The sequence below is a fragment of the Melopsittacus undulatus genome, chromosome 8 (genome assembly GCF_012275295.1).
Source record: "Melopsittacus undulatus isolate bMelUnd1 chromosome 8, bMelUnd1.mat.Z, whole genome shotgun sequence".
NCBI lineage: Eukaryota > Metazoa > Chordata > Aves > Psittaciformes > Psittaculidae > Melopsittacus > Melopsittacus undulatus.
Window position 1 is genome coordinate 54,047,752 of NC_047534.1, and position 16,332 is coordinate 54,064,083.

At 39.7% G+C, this 16,332-nt stretch overlaps 1 protein-coding gene across 1 annotated transcript in view; it reads left to right on the forward strand.

The window, feature by feature from the left end:
* The window catches only part of ERBB4 (erb-b2 receptor tyrosine kinase 4), a 596,557-nt gene that overhangs the window by 423,381 nt on the left and 156,844 nt on the right, over positions 1 to 16,332 (forward strand). Inside the window, exons 6-12 of the mRNA XM_034065367.1 lie at positions 2,498 to 2,616; positions 6,332 to 6,473; positions 8,141 to 8,254; positions 9,510 to 9,636; positions 13,060 to 13,133; positions 14,278 to 14,368; positions 15,737 to 15,936. Coding sequence (XP_033921258.1) covers positions 2,498 to 2,616; positions 6,332 to 6,473; positions 8,141 to 8,254; positions 9,510 to 9,636; positions 13,060 to 13,133; positions 14,278 to 14,368; positions 15,737 to 15,936 — 867 coding nt within the window. The remainder of the gene's footprint in view (positions 1 to 2,497; positions 2,617 to 6,331; positions 6,474 to 8,140; positions 8,255 to 9,509; positions 9,637 to 13,059; positions 13,134 to 14,277; positions 14,369 to 15,736; positions 15,937 to 16,332) is intronic.

The window sequence follows — 16,332 nt, forward strand, 5'->3', positions numbered from 1 at the left end:
ATTATAACTGAGTTAATGAGGTTGCTTGTACTCATTGACTGCACAGAGGTGCTTTACACCAGCTTTAAACAGAGTGTTAAATTGCTGGGGAGCTACGGTGAGGAATGCTTTTTAACAGCATCCCGCCACTGAGCAGCCATGATGGTGCATCGTGTCCTCCTTTCCTCTTGTAACAGCATTGATTTTGAGCTCCTAGGCTCAAAAAAGACCCCAAAAGAAATAAAGTCAGAAATATGCTGCTGGTGCACGGTAGTTTTGTAGGGTGTGAATGGGGACAGTGCGTGTGCTGGTGAGGGGAACCCGGGCACTGCACTCTCTGCCTGCGGAACCTTCTGGAAGGGGAGGGGCACAGAGGCGTGCCCTCAGTGCGCTGTGAGGGAGCGGCTGCCATTTTAGTGCGCACTCACAGTGCTGCTGCCATGAGCGTTCCAGTGCATGGCTGTGGTAGCACCAGCCTGAGGGGCAGAAAGAGGAGGTGACAGAGGAACAGGCATTGTAACAAATGAGACCATGAACAGTTGCTGTGCAAAAGGGAGGCAGTGTTTGGATTCTGTCCCCTTGGCTCAGGGGACAGCTCCGTGACCGTGGTGAGAGTGACACAGGTAAGCCCAGAGGATTTTATAGAATCACAGAGTGGGTTGGAAAGGACCTTAAAACTCATCCAGCTGCCACAGGCAGGGACACCTTCCACTGGAGCAGGTGCTCCAAGCCCCTGTGTCCAACCTGGCCTTGAGCACTGCCAGGGATGGGGCAGCCACAGCTTCTCTGGGCACCCTGTGCCAGCGCCTCAGCACCCTCACAGGGAAGAGCTTCTGCCTAAGAGCTCATCTCAGTCTCCCCTGTTTCAGTTTGATTTGGGTTGTGGGGGAAAATGAGATGAATGTCCTCTGTGCCTCTTCACTGCTGGCAGAGAGGGAGACTGGCAAATAGTCAGATGTTGGGATGAATCTGTGCCTTGCCTCCCTTTACAGTTAGTTAGCAGTTAGTTAGATAGGAAACCTTAGTGTCTGGTCCAGGGCACATCAAGGTGCTGGGGGCCAGTGTCTGAACCAGCAGAAAACAACATGCACTCACTGATTAAATGAGGTCTTCGTTTTCAAGAGATGAGACTCTGTGCCTGTCAGCTAGCGGTGTGGTGTTTTCCTTAACACCACACTGCAATGTGTGTTTTGCTTAACATATGCCACTGTTTCGTCTTTCTGTCCTAACGTTTATCAGTAGCGTTACTCAAATAAACAAATCCTTTTAATCTGTTTCTCTAGCAGTGCTGACAGCAAGTGCATTTACAGACATTTCCATATTTCTTCAATTAGATTGCATAAGGCACAGAAGTGTTTTCTGTCTGGGGGTTTGCCTCTGGTACCAGCAAGATGGAATTACTCTAAGAGTACATCACTTTATTCCGTAGATTATAAATGATGACTTCCCTCTTCAGTTATTTCATTTTTATGTCCTAAATAAATATTGTCTATATCAAGAAGCTTTGGCATTACTCTTAAGTATGTCTGGCAAACAGTGGAGGGAGTTTGGATTGGAAAGTACTCATAAAGGAGTTACTGGTACATGAAACAGTAGAATTGTAGAGCAAAAAGTTGGACGGAATTCTGTGTTTCCTGGCTTCTTGAAAAGTGTTTTCCACAGAGGAGTAATTAAATGCTTTTAACAAAGTATATGTTAAAGGTTAATTGCAGAAGTGGAATGTCCCTGCTTTTAGCAAAAGGCAGCCAACAGCACAGTTTCCTGACATTCTGTAAGTGGTGGCTGGTGTAGTCCTGTGGATAATAATAATAATTGCTTTTTCTGTAAAATAAAGATAGAGGCTATAAGTGAGTGAAGGAAGGGAGATGCTTCACTTGTTCACCATCCTGTGCACAAGACTAAGCCCTCAAGTACTGTAGTGTGGTACCACTTCAATCACTGTGCTTTCCAGTTGGTAGAATATAGTTGCCCTGTGAATGAAGGCTGGCCTGTGTTATTTCAAAAAGGTAAGTGGTGTTTCCAAATGTGTTTCAATCTGCAGGTTGTATTCAGTTCTGCTACTTCATTGACTGCTCATCAAATTGGTTGCCATCATGAGGAGCATTTGGCTCTGGGATTGCTGGCCTCCTGCTGAATTTCACTCATGTACTCAATGTTGCTGTTCTTCATGGGGGAAAACTCACATGGAAGTGGTGGATTCTTATGCTGTTTTGTGGGCCTTTTTTTTCATGTCCCAGTTACAGAAACTATTAATATGAAAATAATATTCCACATGAATTTCCAAGGGTGAGAGCAAACACTTTAAAATTCTTCTTCTCAGTCCTTGAGCAACGTGCATGTTCCTAAAGAGGATATTGTGAAGGTGGATATAAGTGGCCGGTACCATTGAAGCAACTCCCTTCAAACTTGAGTTTTTATTCAGTATGCTGTTTGGTTTATTCTCTTTCTCAGTGTGCAGTTGAAGAGCTCTCTTCTTAGCTCCGATTCTGACATGATCATTTTTCCTGCCTCCTCCTAGTAACGAAGACAGTGTGTGCAGAGCAATGTGATGGACGGTGCTACGGGCCCTACGTCAGCGACTGCTGCCACCGGGAGTGCGCTGGAGGCTGTTCTGGACCTAAAGACACTGATTGCTTTGTATGTGTGAGAGTTCTCATTTTTCTTCTTCCTGGCAGTCACACTGCAAATCCTTAATGCTTTAATCCATTAAATTCACAGTTTTGTCCCTTTTAATGTATTGCATGCACACTCCCAGATTCAGTGAGCAAATTTTAGCATTTAGTATTCTCACATTATATTAACATCACATTATCTACTTAATATTACCCATTAACAGATTTATAAGATTGTAAATACAGATTGGGAACCATTAATGTGCTAATCTCTGTGATTTTTATCTTTTGCTTTTTCTAAACTAACTTTTGGATGTGATAGGGAATTTTTAGAAGGATTTATCATTACATTTGAGCATGGCTTTTATAGCTGCTCTGTATGCTTTTTTATTTGAAAGTCAAGAATACAATTTAGCTTCTCTGTGGAAGGTATTTCCTGCTACTGCCAGGCTTCATTTAAATACAGCTTTCTTACTGTGCATGCTTCTTAGTGGAGATGGAAGGAAATAGGTTTCCAAAAAACTCTACCTCAAATGCGTGCTACTACATGTGCTTTGGATGAAAAGAGGAAAAGGCTAACTTTTTCCTTAAAAAAATAGTCTGAACATAGAGGCCTTTAGACAAATTTGTCTTCTCTGTAGTCAATTATCTGGAGTAATGTAAAGCAGCTTCAGGTCCAGCACTGATCTCAAAAAATGTGCAGCTCATCATGCAGTGACAAGTTTTGCTAATGTTTTCAGGGAAGCAAAGCTAAGCCTAAAGCAGCCCATAGCTAGAGAGGTGGATTTTCAGAGGTACCCAACTGACTGAACAGACAAATATCTATGAAATTGGGTAGGCTCCTTTTACAAGGATGGGGAGGAGGGATCTTATATTATAGCAAATCGCAGGTGTGTTCATGGTGTAAGCAAGTGGATGATAATGAATGGGCCAAAATGAATCTTCCCCTGCTTGGACCTGAAACTTGCTCGCTGTTCAGGTATCATTTGATAGGAGAAGGTGTTGGGCTTCAAAACCACATTCTAAGTGCTGTTCCTTTGCCGCTGCTGAAATGCAATGATGGCTTGATTTAACTACTAAGATTTTACTAAAGCTGATCTTTGTGGCTGGGATTTACACAAGTAGGTATTCCGTACGTGTAGTACACCTGATTCAACACTCACTGGAAGCACTGTGTTGTATTTGGACTAGAGAGCTGGGGAAATAACCATCTTTTCCATGTCATGTACAATCTAAACAGGTAAAGGAAAGAGGAAAAATGCAATTACTGTTCCCATGTTGAGGAACATCCTCAAATCTTATGTGTTGATATGAGTCTGTTTTCAAAGATCAAGAACAAGTTATTCACAGCATAAGTTCTGTAGTACTGCAGCCTGAAAGAAAATGAGTTAGACTTTCTCAATTGTGGCAGTTATGGAAATACATATGCTAAAAAATCAGCTGGCATGTTTGTTCTGATCCAGCAGAGAAGCACCCAGAGCTTTATTCTCATTCACTCCTGGCCCGAGAGCAATGTAAAGGAAATTCAGCAGGGGTCTGGCAATTTGCAGGACTAGTCATTACTTGCTTAGTACACACTGGGAGAAAAGTGTAACCCTTTAAGCTATAAACAACTGCGCTTAGCTGTCAGCTGAGGTACAGAACTTTCATTTTGCCTTGTGTATTTTCCTGTGCTTTCATTCACAAACCAGCAGCATTAAGCACCAAATGCTAGAAGTTTGCATATATACTCGAAGCAATTACAAATGTATGCAAAGTATTCTAGTCATAAATTACAAGTTCCCAAATCCTCTAGCTTTTCCACAGAAATGCCATCTCTCTGAAGAGTATTGGTGTGTTTTACTTAATGATGTTGCTAAACCAGAGGATTGTCATGTGTGTAATAAAGTACCTTTTAAATCAACAGTGGGTGTAAAAAGTGTGTTGAGGAAACAAACTAAATCAGTAGTTATTAATAAGCAGAAGTTCAGTTTATGAAGCATTACAAATCCTTTAGCATATTACAGCAGCTTGCAGCAGCATCCTGTTGTAAATATGGTTTTAATATTTCTAGATAAAATTCATCCATCCTCCTCCATATGCTGCCATACAATCATTTACACATTCAGTTCTAAGAGCAAGACAATAATAATCATCTGACATCCTGCAAGCAAATATGCTAAACCAAAGTTTTAGAGATGCTCTTTTGTTGCATTCAAACCCAAACTGTATCTAAAACTTGAAACATATAGGAGGGTATGTGAGTGCCTAATGGTACCAGGAAAGTGACACAACCCTATTCCAAGGGTGGATTTCCCCTCCAGTTCTTAGTAAAAACATAATATTTGTATTTGTCTTTGTAAGAAAGAAAGGAAAACTGGTTCAGTGAGAAACTGACAGGTTTTATAATACGTATTGTAAAGAACCAGAAAAGACAGGATCAGCAGTCTGGCTTAGCTCATGCTCCAAATAGGACAGTGCCTTCATCATGGAACTCCCTGTTTGTCCCTTTCAGCAGCAGATTTTGTCCTTCTCCCTTGGTTACATTATTAGTCTCTCCCTTCTGAAATCTTCTGTCATGACAAGTAACTTCCCTCCGTCCTGCTGGTCCTGATCTGAACGGAGATAAAAGCAGCAGAACAGAGGAATCTTTTCCACTTTTTCTCTCATTCCCAGCCCTGGAGGGGAGGGGACACATGTTGCTGTATTATTGACTCTAAAGTGTCAAAACCATTTGTATGTTTTACAAACGGGAAACAGACAAAAAGGGTTCATCCCTTAACTAAAACTTATAAAGCAACCTGGCTTCTGGAAGACAGATTAATGGGGAAGCAGTATCCAGTAGCAGCAGTTGCTTAAACTGCTAGAGGGATCCAAGCCCAGCTACAGCTTTCATATTCATCTGAACTTGTTCATTTATGGTATGCTTTGTGAATATTACTCCAAGAGTTTTATATAACCTGTGGTTAAAGCCATGGACACAATATGTGGTGATAAGGAGTGTCAAAATCAGTGGGGGTTTTCTATTAGTAATTATCAGTCTTGCATGGTCAATTATTTTCCCTGCATACCATTACTTTCTTTATCCACACACTTGCCTCTTCATTTGTCAGGGCCCTGTCCTCTGTCAGCTGTGGGTGGCTGAGCTTGAATGCTAAGTGATACAGAGTCCTATTTTCTTTTCTCAGTGTGTGAAGCAACTGACCTTGTTAAACTTGCCACTTAGGGAAATGACTCCCTCCTGTGCTAGCTCAAAAGAAGTTTTTATCCCTCTCGCTTTCTAATTGGGAATTTCAGTTTTCAGCTGGATGATGGACTCACACTGTAAGAAATCTAAAGATTGGACCTCTGAAAAGTCATTAGCATTTGTTTAGACTGACTATGATAAATAGTAGTTCATTCTTGGCAGTTTTAGAATGTCCTATCGAGTTGTGAATTAGTTAATTGCTAGTAGTAACAACAGTTATGAAACAAATTACAGTGTTGTTATGTTTTTGTGGGAAGTGCTGTAACAGTCAACTGTGTTTCAAACTAAAGGGGCTTAGTGAGCCCCCTTTTGTAAGTCTTGTATTAGCCAAGATCCTAGCAAGAAATCCAAGCAGCCAAAATGAAGGCTAGAAGACTATATATTGCATTCCTCACTGTTGCAGCAAGTCTGAACCATCAAGACTGTGTTTTAAACTAAAAAAGACCAAACAAACAAACAAAACAACAGTAGCTATATGATTTACTTTAATGGTTTCTTCTCCCTTTTTTTGCAGGCATGTATGAATTTCAATGATAGTGGTGCATGTGTCACACAGTGCCCCCAGACTTTTGTGTACAATCCTACCACCTTCCAGCTGGAGCACAATCACAATGCCAAGTACACCTATGGGGCTTTTTGCGTCAAAAAGTGCCCACGTAAGTGCTGTGTTACCTGCCTTTTCCTGCAGGGATGGGGAGTGTGAGTTACATTTCAGGAGCTGAACAAAACAGTGAGACAATGAGAGCTAAGTGCATAGTGCAGTATCTCAAATCACTCCACATGGGCTTGCAGCCTGTAATAACTCATGTGTTAACTAAAGGCAGTGACATTTTGGGCTGGTGACAATTCCCACTTATCCTACAGTGATTTTCTGAAAAACAAAACAAAAAGGGAATACACTAGGTTTCTTGTTTTCCTGACCACAATTACACCAACATTTATGCTCTAGATCAGCATGATCTAAATGAACTGTTAAAATAGTTATTGGCATTATAAAAGGCTGTAAATTTCTGCTTCAGAAAACTAACAATGCACCACCACCTGTACTAGCCAGTACCAAATGCTTTCATGAGAGTGAGGCCCTTAACTTGCAACAATGATGGTTTGACAAGGGGTAATGGCTTTAAAATAAAACAGGGGAAGTTCAGATTAGATCTAAGGAAGAAGTTCTTTACTGTGAGGGTGATGAGGTGCTGGAACAAGATGCCCAAAGAAGCGGTAAAGGCTCCATCCCTGGCAGTGTTTAAGGCCAGGCTGGACAGAGCCTTGGGTGAAATGCTCTAGTGAGAGGCGTCCCTGCCCATATGCAGGGGATTGGAACTGGATGATCTTAAGTCCCTTCCAACCCAAACCATTCTGTGATCCTATGACAGAAAGTTACCATAAATATTTTCTGAGCAGTGCTGTCCCAGTGAGAAAAACCCGTATAGTACTGACTGTACAGCCTTAAAGCCCCAGAGTAAAATTCAAAAGGAAGAGGGAGTTGAAAAGAATGATTCCATGTATCTAGAAGCCACATGCTTCTGAGATACCAGACAGATGATGACAAATAACAGAAAAACATAGAGGGTCATCACTTACACAGTTGGATAGTGCTGTTTTAGTTAGGAAAATAAGAGAGATAGTGTTCTTGGCCTCCCTTTCATTCCCACCAAGGTTTACAGTTGTGCTGTGCATTAATTATTTTATCCATAAATTACATATAAGAAGGATGAGTAATCTATAATAAATGGAGCCATAATTGAACCTAAAGCAAAATCCAGCTTTTGAATCTCTGTGGAGAAGTTCACATTGACAGTGGGCTGAGGCTGTCACTGTCAAGGCTTAGTTCTGTCTATAATAGAATGGTGGGGTTTTGAAGCAAGATTTTTTTTGTTGGTGTTTTTACCATGCACTGCTTAAGGAGTACAAGTCTTTGTCCAAATACTTAGTTGAAATTTTTCCCTTCATTTTTCCTTTCTTGACAGCATTAAGCTGAAAATTAGGTAGGATCAGTCTATATCCCCTTTGGCAGTTCTTTTACAAGGCAGAATTGAGATACTTGTCATTTTGAGCAGTGTTGTATCCCAAATGTATATATTTGTGTGTGTTTATGAAAGAGACAGGGCAGAGCATCTTGTTTAATTTCTCTCTAATTATTGTAGCTTCCTTTGCTACAAATAATAATAACAACACTTCTGAAAACACTGAACATGAAACATTAATGTCAATGGGGAAGTGCTGAGGTAATTAATAGTATGTATTGACAGAGTCCAAAACCATGTGTCCCAGTATTATTTAGCCCAGTGGTTCACTTTCTGACAATACCTTCTTTTCTCTTCAGACAACTTTGTGGTAGATTCCAGCTCTTGTGTCCGTGCATGTCCAAGCTCCAAGATGGAGGTTGAAGAAAATGGTATTAAGATGTGCAAGCCCTGCACTGACATTTGTCCTAAAGGTAAGCAGTAGTTCAGTATAAACTTCCTTGAATGTAGTCAGTGCTGTAGCATTGCAGAGCAGGGTGTTATTTTGGCCTGAAGTACCCTTCATGAGTACATTGAAGAATATTAACAGCCTTTGGATGCACACAGAACTTTGAGCTATGTAGCCTGTGTGAAGAATATGAATAGAATTAAAAGCTATGATGTTGTAATAGAAATATAACCAAACTAATTACTTTTGGTTAGATAAAAATGATGGGTATTTCTCTGTTGGCTTTACAGAAATCTGAAAGAATTCTTTATTATGGTATTTTAATGACAGGTATTTCCTGGAGGTGTTTCAGAGCTGTCCTTTTGTCATTCCAAAGGGGCCATTCTAAAGCACTGGCTTCAATGTATGATATGTCTCATACTTGTCAGTATAGATTTCCATTTATTTCCTCTGGTTTTCAAAAATGTCTCTGAGCATTTTCTGCCTCCTTCCCAAATGTCTAAAATGTAGGCTAGGATTTTTTCAGTGACGGTACTGTTGAGAAGACTGAAATCTATAGCTTTCTTTGCTGTCTAAAGCTCCACTGGGGAGACTTTCTGCTCCCTGCTCAAAGGTCTCAGGAGTAAAGCGCCATCAGTTTTCCCACCTGGGCCTATGCCACTTTTCAGTCCTACTGGAAGCCATATTTGGAAGGGATTCACAATGAAGCTACTGAAGTATGGTGTAAATCATCAGTCACTCCACAAGGCTGAAACAGTCAAACACAGAGATCTCTGCCTAGGCAGGATACTGCTGAATTCTAAGTGAAGGCGATGTCCAGCCCTTTAACCTAATTGCAATAAATAGCATGTTTGCTGGATAGATAGTTGCATGCATGAAAATACATGTGTAATGTTCCTGTCAAGCTCTTGGCCTGTGAGGAGGGAAGTTATCACAGGTTTGTTAAATGTTCAGGTGTACTGATGGTAGTTGCTATTAGAGGAGACCAGCTGAAGAGATAGGATACATTACATGATGAAAGGGTTGAGTGGGATATTGTGTGGTTCACACTTGCCTTTAGATGCAGTGTGAAATATCTTAACCTATGTGCCAGGATGCACTTTTGTGAGAGGTAATTTAGCTTATTGGTTTAAATTGACACGTGCTTCCTTAAGAATATGGGTAAAGGGTCCTGTTTTAACACCTCTTTGCTGCTTTCATCTCTGAAAGAAATGAAGACTTGTGTTCTGATTCAATAACTGTTTTTCCTGGTTATTTACACAAACTCCTTGTTTCGGCAGCATGTGATGGCATCGGAACAGGGAGTTTAGTGTCAGCTCAGACAGTGGATTCCAGCAACATTGACAAGTTCATAAACTGCACCAAGATCAATGGCAACCTTATCTTCCTTGTTACTGGGATTCATGGGTAAGTGACAAAATGTTAAGATGTTATGTCACGCTGCCAGCTGAAATGAATTGCAGTAACCTTTTAATGATGACTTCAAGCTGACTTTATGGGATAGCAGATCCAGGATAAATCATTTTCCTGACTTCGGTTATGACGGAAACTGTTACCTTGATTCTTACGATTCAACTTCTAGGAAAAGAAAGGATGAAGTAGGCTGTTTGTACTAGAAAGAGAAAAGATGACTCTGATCTTTGGTTACATTATGAGATCCTCAGAACTGGCTGAACCCAGGACAGCTTACAGTAACGGCTGATTAGAGAATAGAAGGGAGAAAGGGAAGTTACCACCAACTAGTTTGTTTTAAGTTTCCTAGGACCAGAAGGTCTAATGTGCAAAATATGCAGAGAGGGACCCTCACCTAAGAAAATTGTCATAGCCTGGGTGGCTGTCTCTGCGTATTACATGCAAAAAGGCTGCCCTCTTGTCAATGAGCTCACCTACTAGGTGAGGTGGAACCAACCAGCTTGTTTCTTTGATTTGATATAGTTATTGCTTGTAATGCTTCTACAGCTTGAGTCCAGCCATAAGAAAGAGTTGAAAATCCACTTCAGCCAGGCCCTACAGCTCAATGGTTCTCAAAAGGCCAGCAAATGTGAGCTTTGACTACATTGTTCATCTTCTCTCCAGCAGGGAGTACAGTGTGAAAGTTAATGTAACATAGGGAGGAAGAAGGACTTTGGTTCAAGTGGTTTAAGGAAATGCTGCTTTTGAACTTGTTGAAACCCTGGAGAAGGTCACACTCAGCTCACAGACCATCACACTTCTGATATGGCCAAATGACCAGTCGAAGGGTTGAGTGTAAATCTATTAAATCTCACAGGACAGGAACACTTTAGTAAATGCAGGGCAAGTGGCTAGAGCACACAAGCAATTTTGTAGGGATTACTCCAGTGCATTATATGTCATTTTGAGCATGCAAGCTGTTGCAGAAGTTTTTATTAGCTGCAAAGTTACAAGATGAGTCTTATTAAAAGATCTATCTAAGTTCAAGGAATCCAAACCAACCTTGAATAAAACCATATTCATCTGAAAAAAGATACCTAAAACATGGACTATAAAGGAGAGGGTTAATATACTTTGTTCTAGCTTAATAGAAGAATATGAGCCTAGGACATGTTGTTTAAAATGTGTAGCACTTTGTCTTCTGTTCTCTATGAAGAAACTCCAATAAGTCTTAAGTATATGGACACTGAATTCTGCAACTCTAAATATTCCCACAGCATAAATTACAGTTGTACATATTGAAAGAAGAGGAGTTGAGAATTAATTAAAATAACTTTATATTTCTGGACCAGATTTTCTTTAACATTTCTGTTACATTTTGAACATTAGTAATACAGGAAAGAAATTTGAATGAATGACAGTAGCTGTACAAGTAGTTTATTATATAAATGGACAGTACAGAACAACAACAATAATATAGGTATAGATATATAAATATACATATTTCCAATCCAACTTTTTAGTTCTGTTACAAATTCATTTTACTCAGAGTGAAATGCAGCTTTCAGAAGTATGAACTTCCATTATTTTAGATTGGAGGGACTTTAAAGTCTAGTTCTGGGGGGGGAATTGAAAGATTTTCTTGTAGTGGCAGAAAATAACTTTGTGAAAGGTGCTGAGTGGATTTTTTTCTGTACATTTTCATAGGGAACTGTGATATTACAATTAATCTCATCATAGTTTTAAACCTGTGGTTCTTTAGCCTTTTTCCCTTTCCTGAGTACCTGAATTTCAAGTCTTTGTGAATTTGTAGTTCATTTTATAAATTGCTGTACATATCATTATGAATTTGTTTTATACACAGTCATTTATAATAGTTTTTATATAAACCAAATAATCATGAACTGGCTTTAATTAATATCCAGATGTTAAGTGTGACGAAGGTAGACCTAAATTTGGTGAGTCAGTAGTACTCATTATTCCAAGGTAATACTCTGCTAAAGCGTATGGATAAAATGATCGTTATTAAGACACATATATGCTGTCTGAGACAGAAAACACAGTACCTGGGAAAGGGGTAGGACCTGTATAGGTTGGATGTAGCCTTCTATCTACTATTTTCTTCTGGTTGGGCTGCTAAAACACCAAACTGCTTCTGCTTGTGTTGCTGCCTGTGAATGGGTGGGACACACCATGGAAAGCTGTAGTTTTGAGGATGGAGAGATGCATCTAACATCAAATGCTGCTTTCTTATCCTCCTTGCCCTGCAACAAGCCCTCAGTGCTGACTAGCTCTTTATTTTACTTTAAGTTGTCCATCTTCAGTTTCACAATGAGCTGAAACTCTCATTCTTGGATCAGTTCAGCTGTGTCTGTTGTACTGAAAAATCCTGGCTCTGCCAATAAGAATGATAGAAGATGACTACATTATTCTACAGTTTTATATGTGGATAAAACATAGCAGACATTCATCTGTTTAAGGGGTTTAAGTGTATATTTGTATCTCTAAAGTCTACTTTATCTTAGGATTTTGAGGTGAAATTCAGCAAGCTTATGTTTATTACAGACAAGGGTTTTCTGTATTCAGCAGTAATACATTTTAAAAGCTAAGTTCTGTGTTTCTGTTACATAGTAAAACCTTGTTACCTAGTCTACAAGAAGGAGAAGTGGTAATGCATGCTTCACATCTATTGAAGATATTTTCTGCCCTCAGAAAACACATGGCATACCATAACATGGTGTTACAGAAGGATTTTGAAAGGATATCTGTTTGGGTTAAGCTTCTAGTTGGCCTTATAATCAGGGAAACAAAAAAAAAAAGCTACTTACTAAATGATAGCACTCTCAAAATCAAGATCAGGTTTGTCTTTTTACACTGTAGCACATTTAACTTTGGTATTTTAAAGCTTGATAGGGATATTTCATTTCTTAGGTGGCAAACTTGCTTGGCATGGATCTGTGCTTTTTGATGTTCTCTGTTCAATACCTTCTAAACAGTTTACCCTTGTGATGTTGGGTGTCAGGAGCTGGTGGCATGCTCTTTGGTCTGTTTTGCTTATATTTTGTCACTGGTAATATGGTATCCCAATTGTACCATTTGAGCTAGTATTCCCGGGAAAAATGTTGAAAATTCATCTTTCCTTTAGGGAGGTTACCCATGGTTATTTAGAATCCCTTAATTTGCCGAAACACCAGTAATTTAAACCTTGAAGTTGCTAAGCACCATTATTTTCATTCAAGATGCCTTGAGAGAAGTTAGATACAGGTTCTGCAGGATCAACAGTCTGAAGAAGTTGGAAACAGCCTAAAGACATCTGGCACATGTGCCTAAAACCAAAATGAATGCTCCTGAATGCTGCTTTCTACATTCTGTGTCTTTGACAATCTGATTCTTTTTTTTTTATTTAGAGCATCACATTTTGTGCTTTTAATCTTTCAGAGACCCATATCACACAATTGCTGCAATCAATCCAGAGAAATTAAATATCTTCCAAACAGTGAGAGAGATCACAGGTAACATGCTTTTGATTTCCTACAATCTGAATTTCTTGCTTTGCTTCTGTGGTTGTCATTTGTGAATACAGAATGCCCATTATGTTTGGGGGACACAAACATCAGAAGACCAAGACTCCATGAATCTTGTGTTTGTTAAGTGGTCCAGGGGTCTTGGTCCCATGCTAACAAAGTGGGGCAAGTGTTGCAAGGGGGGCACCTGGTGAGGAAAATGGTGCTGAAATGTGGGAAAGTATTGTCCTCATCTAAAAGCATTTACAATATGCCTTGGAAAACAAAAAAAGACAGTCTGCTTTTGCAGCTGCTTCTCTTGGTCTAGCAGAGGATGCTGCAACAAATTTGAAATGAGTTCTCTCCTGTGTACTTCATGGGAGCTCTCAAAAATTGTGTATTTCAGCAAAGCAATGGGGTTAAAAACGCAAGTAAACTCTCAATTTCTCCATAATGAATGTCAAAGATAACCTGACAACTGGATGGGTGTCATTTCCCATTCTTAAACACGCTGACAGTCTGAGTTCTACAACTTAAGTGGTATTACTCCTGTCCTTAAGGATGTACTGCATTTCTGTCCAGTACTGAATCAAAATCATAGGGAGCTGCAGTATATAGAGATCTGTGTAGCACAAAATAGTTAGTCCCACATACTTGTGCAGATAATGTTCTCTGGTGATGGAGAGTCCTCACACACACATAGAAGTGAATGCAAAGTCTTTGTTTTAGGAAAGCCTTGTCATCTTTTAATGAATCACGACAGATCTCTCAACTGCTGTCCAAAGTGTCTAGCACATTTTAAAATGGAATGCTCTTAATTCAGGCAAATCTTCATTCTTTTCTGCTGCTGCTGTTCAGAAAAGGCTGGGAGGCATTGGAAGGTTCCAGCCTGTGTTTGGGTTCACCCTCACTGTGGCTGTTGAAAGTGGATGTAATGCTGCTGTGATGAGTCCTACTTTGCTTTCTTGGAGGAGAGCAGTCTGATGAATTCAGAAGCACGAGTCTGCAGCATTCATTGCCTGTTTATTCCTTTTTACCAAACCAGCACTGTCTTTCATTTATAGGCTAAACCTGTCCTAACTCATGTATGCAATAGAGCAGTGTTTATGGCTGAAATCCCTGACATGTGTGTGCTTGCCTTTTTCTCCTTCAGGGTATTTGAATATCCAGTCATGGCCTGAGAATATGACAGATTTCAGGGTGTTTTCTAACTTGGTTACTATTGGTGGAAGAGCCCTCTATAGGTAAGGTACCTACTCTGTTGATGAAATTGGTTTTTATTAGTATTCAATAATACTTAGTGCAGCAGCACAGATGCAAGATCCTTTGGGAAGGACATCATAAATTGATACATTTTTCTCTGTAACTGAGGTATTCATGAACAGTATCTTTGCTAATCAGTTGTTTTTAATGGATAATACATATTGAATGTAATCATTTAAAAATGAATAAATAACATCTCGGTTCATTGCTGTAGCTATTAACACATTGTCTGGAAAGTACATTTCATGGTTTAAAATACCTTGTGAATGTAAAACAGCTTAGAAGACATTAATAGGAGAGCTTAACTGCATTTTTGGTAAGTTTAAGTGGCTGCGACTGGAAGTGCAGGTTCACATGCTCACAGAACAGTGTTGTCCTAAGAAGTGGTAAAAGATCAATACATCTGAATACTGAGATCCTGAGGTGCCTGACAGGTGGGGTGTACATTAGTTCTGTAGAGCCATTTTCACCAGAAATGTTTCCATATGAAAGCTCTTACAGAACTGGTTTGAGGAGAAAATATGTGGTGAGAAATAATGGGGGAAGCACAAGAAGGTACCTGAATGATATATATACAGCAACCCCTCATTCCCCATTGTGTGAATGTAGGAAAGCAGTCATGGGATTCTGCTGGCATCTTAAACAGCAAGCCAAGCAGAATGGGAATAGCAGTGAAACCTGGAGGTTGAGTTACAGCCCAGCATTCTGTTTCAAAGCAGCAATTTTTATTTGGAACAGCTGGAAAACAATTATAATCATTAAAATACAATAACTTAAAGGATGCCCAGAAACTGGATATTGTCTTCACTAATCTTCAGTCATAAAAAATGTGCAGTCATTTCCATGTTACACAGACAATCATTTACTGTTCCTTTGATGAAGAAAGGCGATAACCACATACTACAACAAAAGAAAAATGAAATGTAGAAAGTGGGCTGGAAAAAATTCCTTGAAAATAACAATTTCTTCCTGTATTACTATGAATGATATTAATTTGATGCCTGACAGAAGATGTTAATACATTTTGCATGACTTTGTCAGTTTCTCCTTAGCATATAAACTATCTTAGCATTAATTCTGTTAGGGGGAAAAATCAGGATCTTATTCAGTTTCCTCAACAGCAAAATTGAGGAAACTGAAAAAGATTTTGATTTATCTCAAAAATATGTTAAATGGCTGAACTCAAAGGAATTGAATATTTTTTGTTACCCCAAAATAGAAGGTTTTTGACCAAATTTCAGTTTTGCCAGAAAGGTCATCTTGATAGTAGTAACTAATTCTAATGTGAAATTCCCAACCAGTTCCACCTTCTGGAGCTAATCCTGTTCTCTCTTTCATTTTCATCACAGTGGACTTTCCTTACTCATCCTAAAGCAACAGGGCATTACCTCTCTGCAGTTTCAGTCCTTGAAGCAGATCAGTGCTGGCAACATCTACATAACAGACAACAGCAATCTGTGCTACTACCACACTGTCAACTGGTCCAGCCTCTTCAGCACACCCAGTCAAAAGACAGTGATTCATCGAAACAAAAAGGCAGAGAACTGCAGTAAGTGTTGGAGCTCAGAGCAAATCTTGTCTGTGATGGGCTCAGCTGGGGAGAAATGGTACAGCTACTGACAGGATGCAGTGTGGTGAGAGCTGGCTGATGAATGTTTGAGCTCCATTGACATCAGTGGGGCTGTGATCATCTCAGGATTTGGCCCAGGCTGTCTCTGAGCAGATTCATAGGCAAAAGAAATGTTTTAAGGTCTGAACAAATGAAAGGGAGGAAACAGAGAGAGCTGCTTCCTTACCATGGTGTGAAATTTATGAGTCAGAGATCCGCTTTCACAAATAGGAATTCTGAAGGCCATAAATGTGGAGCAACTGTAGTGTTCAGGAAAGGCACTGATTTTACAGACTGGAAAACTGCAGCCCTTTCCTTATGGAGATAGATTAACAC